The sequence below is a fragment of the Lepisma saccharinum genome, chromosome 9, assembly GCF_977018435.1.
Source record: "Lepisma saccharinum chromosome 9, izLepSacc3.1, whole genome shotgun sequence".
Lineage (NCBI taxonomy): Eukaryota > Metazoa > Arthropoda > Insecta > Zygentoma > Lepismatidae > Lepisma > Lepisma saccharinum.
Window position 1 is genome coordinate 8,145,579 of NC_139237.1, and position 17,816 is coordinate 8,163,394.

Here is a 17,816-nt window from a genome sequence, read left to right on the forward strand (position 1 = left end):
AGATTTTCAATTGTCATACTTTGTAATTTCAATTTATGGTAAGTCAAGTATTAAAACCTTATGTTACTATATTTTCTGAGCCTTTATTTAACCCAAATTTAAAAAAGATAAAGAAAAGACCATTATTTTAAGTATTATGGGATGTAGTTTAACCTTACTTTGCAATGTCAGAAATTAGGTGACATACGTTACCTCATATTGACCAAAACGAGTTGAATCTAAAAGTTGAGATTTTTACTGTGAGTTAGGTTCATGAAGGGCTTCCTATGTGCCAAATTTCAGAATTTTTAAAGGGGACCCATCTGAGATATTTAACCCCGAAAACTGTCAAAATTCAATGAACGGCCATGTTTGAGCCCATGCTGTAAAAATGGGGTGCATTTCTGGACACTGATATTTTATTTACAGACACCCTGCAGGTAGGTCTACAGAGAAAAATTAATCAAGCCTTAGACTAAAACCCTTCATTAAAAAAATTGGGCTTAAAAATGCAATTTTTAGCTATTGTTACCCCATTTTCCACCATAATTTTCGTACTTACGATGCAATTTCAAGCAAAACATACCTGAATATCATAGGAAGTATACTTCATTAGCTACATAATGAATTTTGTTTCAGGTCTGTAGCTTTAATGGTTTTTGAGATATTAAGGTTTCTGTATACTGCTACATGAGCAAAAAAAGCCATGCGCCATGTTGGAAAAATGGCTGCCCCAGGAGAACTAAAGGCAATATTTTTTTTTTAACATTTGTTTTGATATCTAGAAGCATGTACAAACCTATGTACTAAAAATGAAAATTTTCTAAAATGGTCATGCAACCATTTTTCATGGAATTACCCTAATATCACAGGTATAATATCACAATAATTTAGAGTTGGAAGTGGTCGGAAAAGAACCGGCTTTTTTGGAAGAAAATATATATTTAAGAAATCTGGACTGGACCTATAGTTTGCCATGAGATCTGAAGCATTCTGCCTCCACTGAGGATTGAACCTCAGGCCCCTTCTTATTACAAAGCATCAGCTTTACTTTGGGTCACTCATGATTATGAAAGGAACCTTCTATCAAAATGCCAGCATTAATTCCGACAGTACTTGCAATTTTTTTCCTGTAATTTACAGGCTCAATAAAATCTTAATCAATGATGAAGTAACTAACAATCTCATTAAGTACAGGGTAAGTCAAAATGATGGACCCGATTACAGAAATTTATTCTGTGAAATCTAATAAACATGTGTTATTGTGAAACATGCACTTCGAAAGGTTAACTTTCAAAGTTTAGTTTCCACGCAGTGTTTCCACTCTCTACTGCTAGGAGTCAGCAGCGAACAGGAAAATGGTGTTGACTGGAGAACAGAGATCTTTCTGTGTGCTTGATTATCATGTGAACAAGTCTGTGATTAGTGTGCAACGGCATTTCCGTACCAAATATCGGAGAGAACCACCAACGGGGAAGGCCATTCGTAAGTGGTGAACATTTCAGAGATTCGGGCTGCATCTATAAACGAAAATCGACTGGCCGAAGAGACAGTGGAACAAGTTCGCGCATGTTTCGTGTGGAGTCCACAGAAGTGCACCTACCGGGGAGCGAGAGAACTTCAACTTCCACAGAAGACTGTCTGGCGGGTTCTGCGGAAACGTTTACAAATGAAACCCTACCGCTTGCAACTAGTTCAAGCCTTAGAAGACACTGATTATGCTTTGCGCACATCCTTCTGTGCTGATTTTCTCGCATTAATGGAAACGGATGGGTTCTCTGAGAGGTTAATTTACAGTGATGAAGCAACTTTTCACCTTTCAGGGAAAGTGAATAGACACAATGTAAGGATTTGGGGAACTGCTAACCCCCATGAATTTGTGGAACAAGAACGAGATTCTCCAAAAGTGAATGCCTTTTGTGCCCTTTTTCTTCCATGAACGTACTCTGACAGGACTTGTTTTCCTTGATATGCTGCAACTATGGCTCCTTCCACAGCTTGCAGAGGATAGCGCAGATTTTATTCTCCAATTGGATGGTGCCCCTGCGCATTACCATGGCAGCGTTCGGGACCATCTCAATGGGGCATTGGAACAACGTTGGGTAGGCCGTGCATCTCCAGAGGATCAACCTCTCTTTCATTGGCCACCTCGGTCCCCCGAGTTGACCCATGTGATTTCTTCATCTGGGGTTTTGTCAAGGATCATGTTTACGTACCACCACTTCCAACAACATTGGATGACCTGCGTGCCCGCATCACTGCAGCCATTGCTGATATTGACCGCAACATGCTACACAAGGTTTGGCAGGAGATAGACTATCGGCTTGATGTATGCCATGTTACGCGAGGTGCTCACATAGAACACTTGTGATTTGTTTGAAAAAAATCTTTGACAGTTTACCTTTCTTAGCACATGTCTCACAATAACATTCGTTTATTATATTTCACAGAATAAATGTCTGAAATCGGGTCCATCATTTTGACTTACCCTGTATAAAGAGCATTCAGATCGAAGCAACGACAAGCGACATAGGCTTCTTCAGTCTATAAGCAAGCATTCACCACACATGCACAAACAAGACTGAGGTGACACCATGTGTGCCACTGAAGGAGCTTTCAGACTGAAGTCAGAGATGACAAGCGACACAGTCTCCTTCAGTATAAAGCAAAGCATTCACCGTGCATACAAGAACAACAGACTGAAGCAGCATGATGCACACCATTGAAATAACAGTATATCACCGTGCATACAAGAACAACAGACTGAAGCAGCATGATGCACACCATTGAAATAACAGTATAGTCGGAGCAACACGCAAGTGACATGTTTAGCTCGTTGTCACACCTCAGTTCAAAAGGTTGAATGGATTACTCAGGGTCTGCGTCCAAGTGACACATGTCACTTGTTGTTTCGGTCTGAAAGATTGCTATTACATCTAATGGTTGGTTTCCAAGAGCCTTGTGTCGCTTCCGTCTGAAAGCTCCATTAAACAGGATATATACACACATTCACATAATACGTATACTTCTGCATGTGTGTTGTGAACAGTAAAACTTTTAATTGTTCTGAACATCGAATATTTTGATATTAACATTTGTTTCATATTTTATGACATCAACATTTAAATTGAGACACAAACATGTAAAAGCTTGTTTAAGTCCCATTTCATGGTCAAATGTGTTCATCAGGACTACACGTTCAGTTTTAGCTCTAGCTTACCATTGTCGTACGAGAAACTTACATACTGGGGGCAACACACAGGCCCACACTTTTTTAATCACTAAAATTCAAGAAACCATTTTATTATTGAATCACTGCTTCCTTTGCTGATTACATAAGCAGTTATTTATTAATTATAATAACTACAAAAATTACTATCATTAATAAAATAATAATACTGGCTGCGGTAGCTCAGTCGTTAGGGCATCTGACTACGATGCGAGAGACCTGAGTCCGATCCCCGTCGGGGGAGAACCGGGATTTTTTTCACCTGTTCAAGCAGCTCCAGCTCCCACCCAGCATCATACAAAGTGGGTACCTGGAGGAAACTGGGGGAAGGGGGTAAAGGCAGCCAGGGACATGGTGCTGATCACATCACTCCCACCTTTGCCCATGATCAAGATAGTGTGGGGCCCTAATTCCAGCCCCCCCCCCAATACACCTTCTGGCATGGTGCAAAGCACAGGGGAGCACTTTACTTTTTTTAAATAAAAGAGTAATAACCAATTATTGCATGTGTCTCAGATAGGCTATATTTTATCTAGGGTTAAAATTGTATCTTAACCAGTATGCATGCAATATGTGTCCACTGGGATTGGCCAAAATCGGTCTTTTGGGTGCTATATGATGTAATTTTTTTTAGCTAGTTGTAAACTATGTCACTACGAACCTGTAAACTCATTACAGTAACTTCAATTGAGATAGGTTAGCTGTAATTGGCAAAGAGCCAGAAAAGCAAAAAATTCCAGGTTTTTTAAAGAAAGCCGTTTTTTTATATGAAAAGAAACGTCCGTTTAAAAAAGCTGGCTTTTTTGAAACTCTACAATAATTTGTTTATAATTTTGATAATGATGTAAGAAAATGGAAATTTAGTTAGAAAATTAATATTTGGTTTTTACATATACCTTTATACCTACTAATTAAAATTTCTTACGCTTCTTGTGATTTTTTTTAACAATTGTATCTAATCAGTACTTTCAGGAATTTTCGAGCCTAATTTAATATTTTTATAACCTATTTCAGAATTTTTAGAACCAATTTTAGGATTTTTAGAATGGATTTAGGTTCTAAAAAGTGTGAGTTTTGGTTCCTAAAATAGGCTCTAAAAATCTTAAATTAGGTGAGAAAAACCCTGAAGGAAACTTAAAATGCTTCAAATTCCTGAAAAATACTGATTTGGTACATCTTCAAAAACAAAATTTCAAAAGAACCATAAGACATTTTAACTGCTATATGTAACAATTATTGGCTCCATTAATTCTGCATAGACGTGAAAAATTGAAACTTTTATTAATCCAAATCTCGTTGAATTTATACCTATTTATAAATGTCCTGAAGCTTTTCACAGTTTAGCTTTTATTTTTATTGAAGAAGGAAAGGAAAAGAGAACTGTGTGGAAAATAAAGAGAGGGAAATCGACAGAAAATGTGTTTCAAACACGTTAATCATTGATTTCTTTGTATCATTGTTCATAAACCTAAAATAGGTTCTAACAAGCAAAATAGCTTATTTTAGGCAGTATAAAATTTCATCAGTTGTTTCGTTTTTTAATGAATTGCGGACATAACTTGTTATTTCTTTTTTACCTGCTAAGGAAAAAAATAGGTTAAAAACCTAAAATCCGAGGTCTACTCATCACTCACCCAGACTGTTGCTTGGAAATTAGTGAAATTATCAGAATATTAAAATAACAACCCCTAAATCCTGAGATCCACTTTAACTCTCTCAGCATTGGTATTGAATGTTTTGTACAGGATACTTCTGGCAATGTACACACTAATTTAAAAAGATATATTTTACCAATTATAATGTTGACTACATTTTTTTTTCTCACCAATCATTTGTGTTTCTGTTCCTCCCTAGTTTAATGGGAAGTTCTTCTTTTCTCCCTGTCACACTAAAAGATAAAAATGTATGATTCAGAATAGATAAATTGTATAGAGTTGTTATAGATTTGACTGAACATTCCAAACAACAGTTTTGTAAGTAGAATATTAATATGGTAGCTAAACAATTTTGTAAGTAGAATATTAATATGGTAGCTAAACAATTGTAGTCATCTTGTCTGAAAGTCTGCCCCCGTGGTGGAATGGTTAGCACATCATGCTACAGGGCCTCCACCATGGCGCAGTGGTAGCGTCATTGCCTTGTAATCAAGGGGTCCCGGGTTCGATACCCGGTGGAGGCACAAGTGGTTCGGATCCCACTTTAAACTGTAGGTCCAGTCCCGATTAGCCTTACTGTGCATAAAGTGGACTTAAAACACCAACTCAAACAAACAAACAAACATCATGCTACGATGCCAGGGGTCCCTGGTTCGAATCCCAGCCTGGGTATGGATATTTGTGTATCCATTCATTAATTTCATCATATGATCACTCATCCCCATCTTTGCAAATTAGCCAAAAGTGGCACGAAAGCCGAAGTAAAATATAGCAAATCATCATCATCATTGTCTGAAAGTTTTGCAGTGCATTTTATAAGCAATGAAATATTCAGGCTTCTCCAATATAACTTGTCTCATAAGCCCAAGGTCCGATTGTTTAATTCTGAACTAATCATGGTAAACATCCATTCATTGCTTTCATGTCTGTTATCACATACTTCCAACTTCCATGCATCCAACAGCTGATCGCGTAATATCTGTTCTGAAAGCATGAAAGAGCTTTGCACAATAATCTGGAGGGACTGCATATCCGAGAAGACTATACCAAGAATGGATGCTCTGTAAAGTGCAGGTGCTTGCGTAAGCTACTTTTGAAATCACGGTTTCTCTGGTAAATAATTCAGGGTGACCATACATTATCTATTTTGTTGAAATAGTGATTTTGCTTGCAATATGGTATATGTTCGTTACATATTACTTTTAACATGTGCACCATCCACATCACGACATGCTTTCCATCTGTTGGCAGTGTCATGAAAGACATTATGGAGCATTGCCGTTGTTATGCTGGCAGCAGCTTATGTAATGCAGTTTCGGAGCTCCTCCAATATGGTAGTGGGTTGAGTGAACACACGTCAGCAAGATAGGGCACCATGTGTCTATGCCTTAGTAGATGTCCGCACGTTCCTGAAAGCTCATGTTCCTGGGAGATGGATTGGGGACTCCTGATGTGGGTGGCACGTTTCGTTGACTTCACACCCATGGATTTTGATTGTGTGTTTACCCAACCCATTACCACATTTTCTTCCATGATTAACCTAGTTGTAAATAAGTAGATGTGAAGTTATTTATTTTAAAGCCATATACAGCAGTGCACAGGTTTAATGAACATGTTAAAGCACAAATTGGATGATAGATAACAACTTGTTGTCTTGAGTAAAGTGAAACCGAAATGGACGAGAGTATCTCATAGGACATTTTGTAGTAGACATATAATCATGAAACAACCATTCTTTCATTTCCAGTGTTTCTTTTACAGTATAATGTGAACACAATGCTTGTGTTGTTAATATGTTTTCTAAGCCATTTACTGATATTCTGGAGTTTCGTTAATTTTGGACAACTTAAGTGCTTCATATCACGGAACTTTTGTTAATATTACAGAGCAAAGCATGGAAGTGTAGACCACCACGTCAGTGTTTCTGCTATTTTCAAGTGAGACGCTCACGGCCGTATGTTGGCACTGTAGGCTGTCCGTGAATCAAGCGTGCAAGTTTCCATAACTAGTTTAAAGAGCTTACCAATTTATATGTAAGACTATGCTGAAACTGACCACCTTCGTTGTCCACACATTTTTAACACTTCTAGATGAAATTATCCATAACTCGCTGTAGTTCTCATTGATTAATGTTGGTAATTTTTTTGCAGATGTTACATTTCAGTGTTTCTAGGGTGTGTGGACTTGACTTGTATGCAGCATTTTTAATCTATGCCAGGGATAAAAATTGCATAGAACTTTTGCACCTGGGAATCTTATTTCAAATCACCTTTGAACTTCACGTACCAATTGAGCTAACACGTGAATCATAAATAAATAAACGCTGTGCAGTAAAAAACATTTGCTAAGCCATTACATATTTTGTGGTTGAATACAGTAGAAATAACACAATATGTAACAAGCACCCTATCACTTCACAGTCGCCAGACTAATAAACAGAGAATACAAAGCAAGGACTCTTATCACTTTGCAGTCTCGTGTCTACTTTCAGAACCTCCGTAAAAAACAGTTTCTAGCCCCCTTTGTCAGCTTACGCTTATGTGCACATCGAAAGTGACTAGTTTGACCATTTTTTACAAATCTGGTAAGTAAATCACTTTTTAAAATAATTACAGAAACTGTTGGGCACTTGCTTTATCGACACTCTACGATGCCGACAAACGGCCGTGAGTCGCTTGCTTGCCAAAAGTGCAAACACCGGCATGGCAGTCTATACTTCAATAGGCCACATTGTGTTATGGAAAATGAACACTCACTGGCTGCCACATGTACCGTCTGCAGTACACGCATTCATTTTAGTAAGAAGAAATGTACAATTTTCTATTCCCTGTTTAGGAAGCGAAATATTTGTAAGAAGCATTTCATTATAACTTTTATATTTTCTATTTACAAATTTTGGTACTTTAAGTTGCTTTTCTGCCACCTTTTGGCTAATCGCGATGATGACGATGACTGATGATCAGATGAAACTGATGAAGGCACACTTGCAAAGGACTCATGCCTAGGCTTACCATACATCCAGGATTAGCCCTGACAGTTCTGTTTTTTTAGTACTGTCCAGGGTGATGTCCGGGGTTTTGAGATTCTGAACATGACGTATTGAATATTCAAGACCAATTTTTAAGGTGTTTCAAAAGACTGATATTTCATGTACGTACCAACATTTCTAAAGTGGTTGAGTTTGCTATGTCTTTGCCTGGAACATCTGCTCCAGTTGAGAGAGTACTTTCAATTATGGGGAATATTTGGTCTCCAGAAAGAGGTAGACTGCTAGTATTCACTGCTAAACATCTGCTGAATGTTAAAATTAATTCAGAATTTTCATGTTGTGAATTTTATGATGTTATTAAAACAAACAAGCCATTTCTGAAAAAAAAAGTCATGTCTAGTGAAAAGTGCAACTGAGTCAACTAACAGATAATGCTACCTAGAACAGAGAGGTTTCCTAAACATCAGAAAATGTATTATTCAATTTAACATTTAAAAATTAATTGGTTGATTTTAGAAAATAATGTTAATATTTTTTCTTGTACAATTTATAGTTTATTGTTGTAATAAAATGTTAAGACTTTTAAGTAATTTCAACTTTTTTTTGTAAAAAAAACCCTGAAATTCAGGAGTAATGAGTTGATCACGAAAGTGTCCTGATTTGGACCAAAACAAATATGGTAAGCCTACTCATGCCCAGGTTAGGACTTGAACCTGGAAAGTCAGTGCCAAGATTGAAAGTCTACCACTTAACATGCTCGGCCACCAAGCCAGCTTATTATAAATTGTTTTTTAAATTATGTATGCACTTGTGATGACTCTCAAATGATGATGTCTGACATGCTAATTCATGTTGGCATGGTAGTCAAAGTGATTATTTAAAAGAAAATATGAGATGTAGGATAGATTACTCTGTTTGCATTGGTGGATATATCAGTAAATTGGTTTATTCATTTTTTTAAGTGGACATAAAACACCAAATCAATCAATCATTTTTTTTTTACACTTTGCTTAAATGTCACTTTTAATTTTGAACAGATATCAGTCAAATTCCTGACATCGGTGCCCATTGTTTCTTTGAATAACTGTAGTATAGTATGAAATTCTGCCATTTTGCCATCTTTTATAAATGAAAAGGTATAATTCACATACGCAGTGTTTTATCTTAATTATGAAATATGTAGATTCTTCTTCTGAGGCAAATACTAAAAGTCATCTGATTGTACACGTTAATGAAAAGTGAATCAATCAATCAGATGTTTCATGGAACATTTTCAAATTGATTATATGTATTGGTAGGCTTTATATCCATACTTGTCAGTTGAAGTTTTGTATTCAAGTTTATAATAAATTACGGGCCTCCCCGATGGCTCAGTGGTAGCGTCGCCGCCTTGTAATCAAGGAGTCCCGGGTTCGATACCCGGTGGAGGCACATAGTGGTTCGGATTCCACTTTAAACTGTAGGTCCAGTCCCGATTAGCCTTACAGTGCATAAAGTGGACTTAAAACACCAAATTAACCAATAAATTATAATAAATTACAATATAATTCTTATCTTGGTAAGAGTATCTAGTATTTATATTTGTTCAGAGTTCATAGTGATATTGATTTATCTACAATTTAAACACATTTTTATAAAATCACATATTTGTGTTTCCTGTTGATTTTTTTTTTTTTGTAGCAGCATAATGGTTTTACAGTCATGAATATGACATAATTGGCTGCATTTAAGCAGACATTTAGTTATTGCAAATTACATGAACTAATTACAGTTAATTTTTATATTATTGCTGATAACTTATTATTTTTTTCTTTCAGGTATGATTGATTCTCATTATGTGTCAGTCTTAAAGCCTGGTCAACTTTCCTCTGCTCAGCGTCGATATTACTATCATCAATCTTGCATTTGGGTTCTTGATTCTGATGTGGAGAGACAGCTTAATGTGGAAATTTCCACTGAACAAACCCGTAAGTACATTACATTGTTTCTCTAAATTTTACCGATTACTTGTATGTGTAAATTGTGAATGGCACTACTGCCACTGTACTTGTACCGGGTGGGCACAATTAAAATTCTGTACTCGGAGCCTGTTCAAATCAGCAGATTGGTACAGAGGCTACAGAGACCACGGGAAATGCTTTTTTGCACCAGGTGTAAATGTGGTGCTGAAGTAACAAAAATATGTCCCTGTCAACTTGAATGATGCTTTGAAAGCATAAGACAATGGTTGCTCTATGTGTTTCCTGGGGTGTTGTTCACTGTGCACCAGATTTCAGCACAGCAGCGTATACTCGGGGTCATCTATGTAATTGGAGATGACCCGACTATAATTAAAAAAAAAGGTTTTATATAATTTCTTCGCAATAATCTTCCGAACCAATCTTTGATTCATATATTTCTTTGCTTCCAATGTGCGAATGTTTTCAACCATTTGGTGCTGAATGTCCGAGAGGCTTTCTCCAGCCGGTGGAATCTCGGCAGGGTGAGACTGGCTCCCTTTAAATCCCTTGGCAAGGTGAGAGGGAAAGGAAACATTGCTTCTCAGGCACGGTGATTCCGTAGCCAGGGTAACCTCCTTCTGGAGAGAGTCCACCAGTAACACTCTCTACCCCATAGTCTTTGCCGTTCCCTCGGCTGGCACCCTCTTCTGCCATTCTTCTCCGATGGCCCTCGTAGGAGCTGTGTTGTTTACGACAGGAAAATTTCTCAGGAACGGTAATTCTGGGTTCTCAAATTACGTACTGAAAAGGGAAGTAAGGAAAATTCATCTGAAAGTGCACGAGAAACAGGAAAATCTGAACAACATTTGTAAACCAATTCCATGTTAATTCTCATTCTACTTTTGCTTCTGTCTTCCTCATCTGTGTTATTCCAACAGAATTTGTGAAAGGCAAAAAGCTTAAATATTGAAGATGAATAAAAAAATAAATTTAAAAATAAACTAAAAATTGAAGAAATTACACCTACCTCTGTGGCGGAGAGGTTGAGGGTTCGAATCCCGGCCTGGGCATGGGTGTCCTTTGCAAATGTCCCTTCATCAATTTCATCATATCATCACTCATCGCGATTAGTCAAAAGTGGTAGAAAAGCAGCGTAAAATAACCTAACTCAATCAATCCGACAGCATGGATTATTTCACTAGTACATTCCTTTCATATTGTATGTTACAGGTTGTTTTATTATAGGTTTACTGTACTTTCTTGTTTTATTATTTGAAATTCTGAACATAGATTAATTGCAATCACAACAATTAATCAATAGTGGTCGTAACACTGAGGTAAAATTTTCCACACATATATTCATAAATCCTGTATGAATGCTGAGGTAAATTTGCAGGGTGACTTGAAGAGTGCCTGGATGAATGTAGGGTTGGAGATTGCCCACTCGTTAAAACCAGCACACGCCACTGTTTCAGCAACACATTTCAAGCTGCTGGTGAAAATTGAACTATTTTTTTTTTTTTTTGTCGCCATTCGCTTCCCCATGGTCTCCATAGACTCTATACTAGGGCTGAGCCGATACCACTTTGAACCAATACTGATACCAATACTTGAAACTTGCAATAATTAAAATTTGTTCAAAATATTGATCAATATTGGTGTGTAAATGTTCTTCTGCAATTATATGCATCAATTTACTAAAAAAAATGCTTTATTATATTCAAGAATTACCTCAAAATTAAAATATATGTTATGTAATCACAAAATACAGTTTTTCATGCAAAATTGGTGCAAAATAAAAATAAAGTTTGAATTTTGGATATTTTCCGTGGAAGTGTCGCGTGACATTTTTGCAGACCCCATGAAACACCAATATGCCAGAAAAGTATCAGCTGGTATCGGTAGATGAATTCCAACCGATCCTTTCTGATCCCGATACCACTGGTATCTGATGATACCTGTACATCATCATCAGTATCAGCTCTGCCCCACTGTATGCCAAGTTTCAGCATAATTTGTTGCTTTGAACAGGTTCAAGAGATATCAGAGTAGGGCAATTTTAATTGTGGCCATGTAGTACCTTTTAAAATTGGCACATGCATCTTCCTCATGAGTTAATAATCTATGAACATAATACTGCCAGCCTCTGCGTCACAGTTGTTATGTTTGTATTTGCATAATTCTTATTTTGTGTGGAATTTTTTGGCCTCTGTAGGCTAATCACAAGACAATCAACACTGTTATCCACCAAACATGACTCTTGGATCCTGGGTGAAGTCTGGATAGTTAATTACATTTCGTCTTTCATTTCATCCAATTAATCATTGATGCTCCATAACACAATTCACCTAGAGAGCTGGGAAGGCAACACAAAATAGCCAAAAATACAAAATATAAAAATAAGCACTAGTCATAACGATGATGTCCTTAATAAGAAAGGACTTCGTATACCAGCATTTTATAAGTCGAGAGGGAGCTTTCAGACAGAAGACAGAAGTGAAACACTTATCACTTGGGAAATAACCTTCAGAAATAAGCACAGCCTTCTGTCATTGTAACAAAAACATCCATGAATTTAAATTGTGAAATATTTAATTTCTTTTACCGAAAATTGGAAGCTTGTATGTGATAAATTTGAGAATTTTAGATATTAATAACTTGCCACTATTTTATAATAATTTTTTGGGAATGTATTAAGCAGAGCTGATGTACTGGTATATTGGTATTGGTTCAGACTTAATTTTTCAATACCAGCTGATAACTTTCCATATTTATGGTATTTTGGAGAGTCCGGAAAATACCAAACGATGCTTTCTTGAAGATTGAACATACGACAGATTGACATATTGACATGCAGATCCACATTTTTAAAATTTTTAACTGTAGCTTCACTATAAAATTATTGTACCTCGAGTTGCAGCTACATTTGTTCTCGACATTTTGAGGTAAATTTTGTATGTGGCAACAGTGTGTAGTCATCGTTTCTTGCTATGCTATTACTATGTGCCTATTATACATTCCCACTTTCACTGAAAATGTGAAATCGATGCAGTTCAATTTTCGACCAGCAGAGCGCTGCTTGCATGCGCTTCCACAAAGAGGATCGTATATGTGACACACACAGAATCCAAAATCTAAATTTTGAGACTCTGTGTCCAAATATGTTACTCGTCCAAAATGTCCATTTGTTGGCTATCTATAATGACTGTTGACTATGATGGAAATATACTTTCACATATTATTCCACCCCAAGAGTGTGAATGTGCAGTAGTAAACCATAATGCTTCAGTAGTGGACCAAAATGCGCATTATGATTAACAAGTGCAATTAAAATTGTGGTCATTCAAATTAAGCTATTTTTTTACCATTTTACCATCATCCTATAAGTGATAAAAGCTTTTCTTCAATTCCTGAAAATTCCAAATTTTACTGTCTGATGGGCTCGTTTCCTACTGTTAATTTATATCATATTCAATATACAGGCACGTATCTAGAACTATATTTTGGGTGAGGTCCAATTTAAGTGTCTCATAAGAATAAAAAAGGTAAAGTGTTACCCTGTGGTTTACACCATGCCATAAAGTCATATAGGGGGTGTAGAGTTAGGGCCCCTCACTTTCTTGATCATGGCCTAAGGTGATGGTGATGTGATCAGCACCATGCCACTGGCCACCTTTACCCCCCAGAGTTTCCTCCAGGTACTCAATTTATACGACGCTGGGTGGGTGCCGGAGCGATCGAACCTGATTCTCTCGCATGGTAGTCGATGCTGTAACAACAGAGCTACCGCAGCTGCGGTGGGGGTGCTGATAAGTTCCAGGCTTTGCTCTCTTCCCATCGTTTCCCATTCACGATTCATACCTCATTTGAAAGTGTGTAATATGAGTATGTTATGGTTAGAGGCCTGCACAAGACCTGGAGCAGACCCGTTCGCGAGACATCGCTCCTGAAATGCCACGCAACCTGCGCAACACCCTCGCTTGAGCACCTTGACTGACCATCTGCCCAGATCGTTCTTGGCAGGTATCGAAAACCTGCCGGGTACCCGCAGTCGTAAGATACCTAGTAGGTCTCAGTGTGTTCATTCAATCAACTGCATGCCCCTCCCTCTGCATGACGTAGTTGCTTCGACTAGAAACTGCACCGGGCGCACACCTGTCTGCAGTGTTGCCAACTGCAATATATTTTCACTACTTAGAAAAGGGAACTCAAAGCTTCGTAAGCCACATCGCCAATGAAATGAGATTTACGAATGTTGCTACCCCCCCCCCCCCTTACACACACAGATTGAAATAGGTTTTCCGTGGCACAGGATCCATAAGTACATGTCGTAAATAACCAATATACGTATAGATATATAGTGATATAGGGCAGGACTGAAACATGTCACGTTCGACTTTGAGGTCGCGAGTCGAACAACACACTGTTCTACTGCGAACACCAGGGCCGTACCCAGCCAGGGGCCAGGGGCATTGCCGTTACCCTCGTTTGGGGGGGGGGGGCAAGTACTTGTTAAACGTGCCAACAACAACAACATAATATCACGGGCCATCATGGCATTCTCTGTTTTAAAACTTTTCTCACTTAGATCGTTCAGCGCCCAGGGCCGACTCTCGCTACCCCCTTGCTACGGCATTGAACTTGACGAGACTGTATAATATTTTATAATATATTTCTACTTTCATAAAATTTGAAATCAAGTGGTGCGCTTGGCCGTCTGGAAGGAAAATGCAAGAAAAATATGAAAATTAATTTAATCTTGAGTACCCTTTAGCCCTGCTACTCTTAAATTCTGCTAGCCTGTTTTTTCTTGTACTTTAATGTTGGACCCACACCCTGGCCCCTCGGCTAGACTAAATTTCCATCTAAGGTTGTGAGCAATGCCCCCTGCCCCCCTCTGGTTGCGCCACTGCGTGCCTGGTTAAGGCACCATGCAATGAAAAACAATTAGTTTTCAGTGAGGAGATTTTTGTTTGCTCGATCATTCATTTAGATAAATGAAGCTGTAATATTGCATGCATTTCCTGGCAATCAGATAAAAACTGCTTACGCTGAACGGAAATCGCTAAGTATATAAATTCTCCTTGGAGGAGAGAGCTCCTCCTAGGACTTCGTAGGATTTAGAAGCTACGTAAGTAGGCAACACTGGCTGCAGCCGTCAACGTGGTGATGAAACACCTGGAGCGACACACTGCCGGAGGGCTGTTTCCTTCCAGCAGGTTTTGCAGGTGCCCGGGTCTTGTTGAATGCCCAGTTACCTTGTAAGCAGAGAGCACCTTGAAGACCAAGAACCCGGGTAAAGATGCAAGTCGACTCGTTGCCGTGGGCAGGCGAGCAGGTATACCTGTTCTCGCGTGCAAGCGGGCAGCGGGTAGGTAAAAGGCAGACTATGCTGGCCTCTGGTTATGGTGCAAAAATAATATTCCTCCCGTAATAGCTTTTTTCTATTTTTCAGGTTTGAAGTAGTCATGGCGGAGGCACAAGTCAGTTTCACCCCCTTGTGGGGCCGTTCCATGGACTGATCCTTGGTCTCGGGATCATAGATATGTAGCCACATTTCATCCTCAGTCATTAATCTGCCCAAAAAATCCTGTTCACCAGCACAAAACCGAGCCAAAATCACCTCCAATGTCTTCACTCTCTGCCGTTTCTGATCACTGTTCAAGCATTTCGGAACCCATTTGGCAGAAAGTTTCCTCATGTCCAGCACATCATGTACGATGAATCCTACACGTTCCCGGGAGATGTTCATTATCTCTGAAATCTTCTTGGGTGATATTAGCAGATACCTAAGAATCATGTCATGCACAGCAGCACATGTTGCCGGATCCGTTACTGATGAAGGGCCCCCACTGTGGACCCCGTCTTCGACGCTGAAATATCTAGTCGTGAATCGAGCTCTCCAGGTTTTCTTGGTGCTGTATGAAGGACACTTATCTCCCAGTGTTTTTCTGGCATCTCACTGTGAATGTCCTTCGCAGACTTTCCTTGGAGGAACAGAAACTTGATCACACGCCGAACCTCCAGCATCGTGAAACTAACTTGTGCCTCCACCATGACTACTTCAAACCTGAAAAATAGAAAGAAGCTATTGCGGGAGAAATATTATTTTTGCACCATAACATACTCATATTACACACTTTCAAAGGTCAACAAGAAAGTGGGGAACCCATTATCATTCCGTCTGTTCGTTCATAGTAATGCCTGCTTTAGCTGAAAGAAATCTTTGTCAATGTATGTTTGAATACTCTGATGTTGATTTTCAGTGTGAAATGGTGTTCTATTATTTCCAGTGAATCTTGAGATTGAACTTTGGTGAATTTCATGATTTTCAACACATTTTGTGCTCAAGCAACAAAAAATACACTGAAAATAAAACATTAATGTGTTGTAGGCTTAAAGAAACAAAATATACCATATTTATGCATGCATAACACGTACAGTTTTCAAGATACATTTGTCAAAGAGAACAACATTTTATCCAATAAGGCATGTTATGCATGGAATATTTCCAACAGTTACATGAAACAAAGTGTAAATGGATGTCTGATGATTTTTGACCTTCTATCAGAATGCTTTTTATCGAGTGTGCTCTTACCACCACATGGGAGCCATATCATCGGTATTTGTTTCACGAGAAACTTTTTGCTTCACCAAACGAATTGACCCAATCAATTTTGGCAGAGATCGAGTGCCCCCTACCATTGCAAGGGAGCTGTATCATTGGTATTTTTCACACAAGAAATAATTTAAAATAAAAAATCTGAAAATCGCTTCTAATGTATGAAACTCTCACAAACAGGCATACGACATGTAACCTACAATTTAAAATACTATTTAAAAGCACAATAAGTATAATTTTAGGTATGTTTGGCAGGAAAATGCAAAATTTTTTGGGGAAAAAATAACACAAGAAAATCAAGGTCATTGACAATGATCCAGTTCATGGGACATCTGACTACTATGTTGGAGACCCGAGTGAAATTTCCAAGTGAATTTTTCTTTATTGATTTCCCTGCATAAGATCCTCTGGGGCTCATGAAGCCAGTGAGTCCAGGTGGACGGAGGTTAGGAATAGGTTGTCACTGGTGGTCAGAAGTGAAGAATGTGTTTTGTCTTACTTCTGCACCTTATGTATGCTTTTATTTCATGGTGCAATAAACAGTGGCAAACATTATCATCCTTTGTGAGAGTGTCGTGTCTCATGTAGTCTTGTGAGAATAACACTGTTATTCAGACTTCTATTTCCACCCTCTTAAAAGCTGACAGCTTTAAAGCTTTCTTTTACACTGTCTTGTTAGTATTGAGAGGATTCCTTGTAATGTTTGCAGGAACTAATGCCCATTTCATATTTATAATAATTTTAAAATAAATAAATAAAAAAAGTATGTTTTAGAAAATTTCCTGGAAAGATTATCAGATATATACAAGATTTACCAGATTTAGAATACCTTACCACATTACCTAAGGGTAGTATTGCTACAATTAAAATTTCCATGTATGTGTCTGAGTTAGAGTGCTGCAATGAGCGTTTTACGCTCCAACTGCAAATAGTTCGCATGGGCAACACTAGACGGCATACAGAATTGATAGGTCTTACGCTTGAGCAATAAATGCTCGAACGAGCGGAATACACTCAAACTCTTGAACCCTATTACTACACGTATTTCCGTCATTTGTCTAAGATGGTAGCGGATCCTCAAATATGGATCGTCAAGTAAAAGACGATGTGAAATTTTAAATTAAGTAAACATAGTCATCATCTCCATGTTAAAATGCAGTTTTGTATATCTTACTGAAATATGTGAAAATGAAATAGATGATTATGGGCTAACACTACCTAGGCTGACATTTTATATTTCTATGATTATTGTCACATTAGAATGATGTTTGATTGAATGTTATAACTGCATTTTATTATTTCTCAGAATATGATTATCCTTTTGAACAATGATGTGCATGTACTTGTTGCACTGTGATACGATATTTGTAATTGCTTAGGCAGGTCTGTCAGCATGGGCATC

General features: G+C 38.0%; 1 protein-coding gene across 1 annotated transcript in view; it reads left to right on the plus strand.

Annotated features, from left to right (window-relative positions):
* The window catches only part of LOC145992324 (uncharacterized), a 603,163-nt gene that overhangs the window by 545,836 nt on the left and 39,511 nt on the right, over positions 1–17,816 (plus strand). The window contains exon 11 of the mRNA XM_083128705.1: positions 9,670–9,819. Coding sequence (XP_082984831.1) covers positions 9,670–9,819 — 150 coding nt within the window. The remainder of the gene's footprint in view (positions 1–9,669; positions 9,820–17,816) is intronic.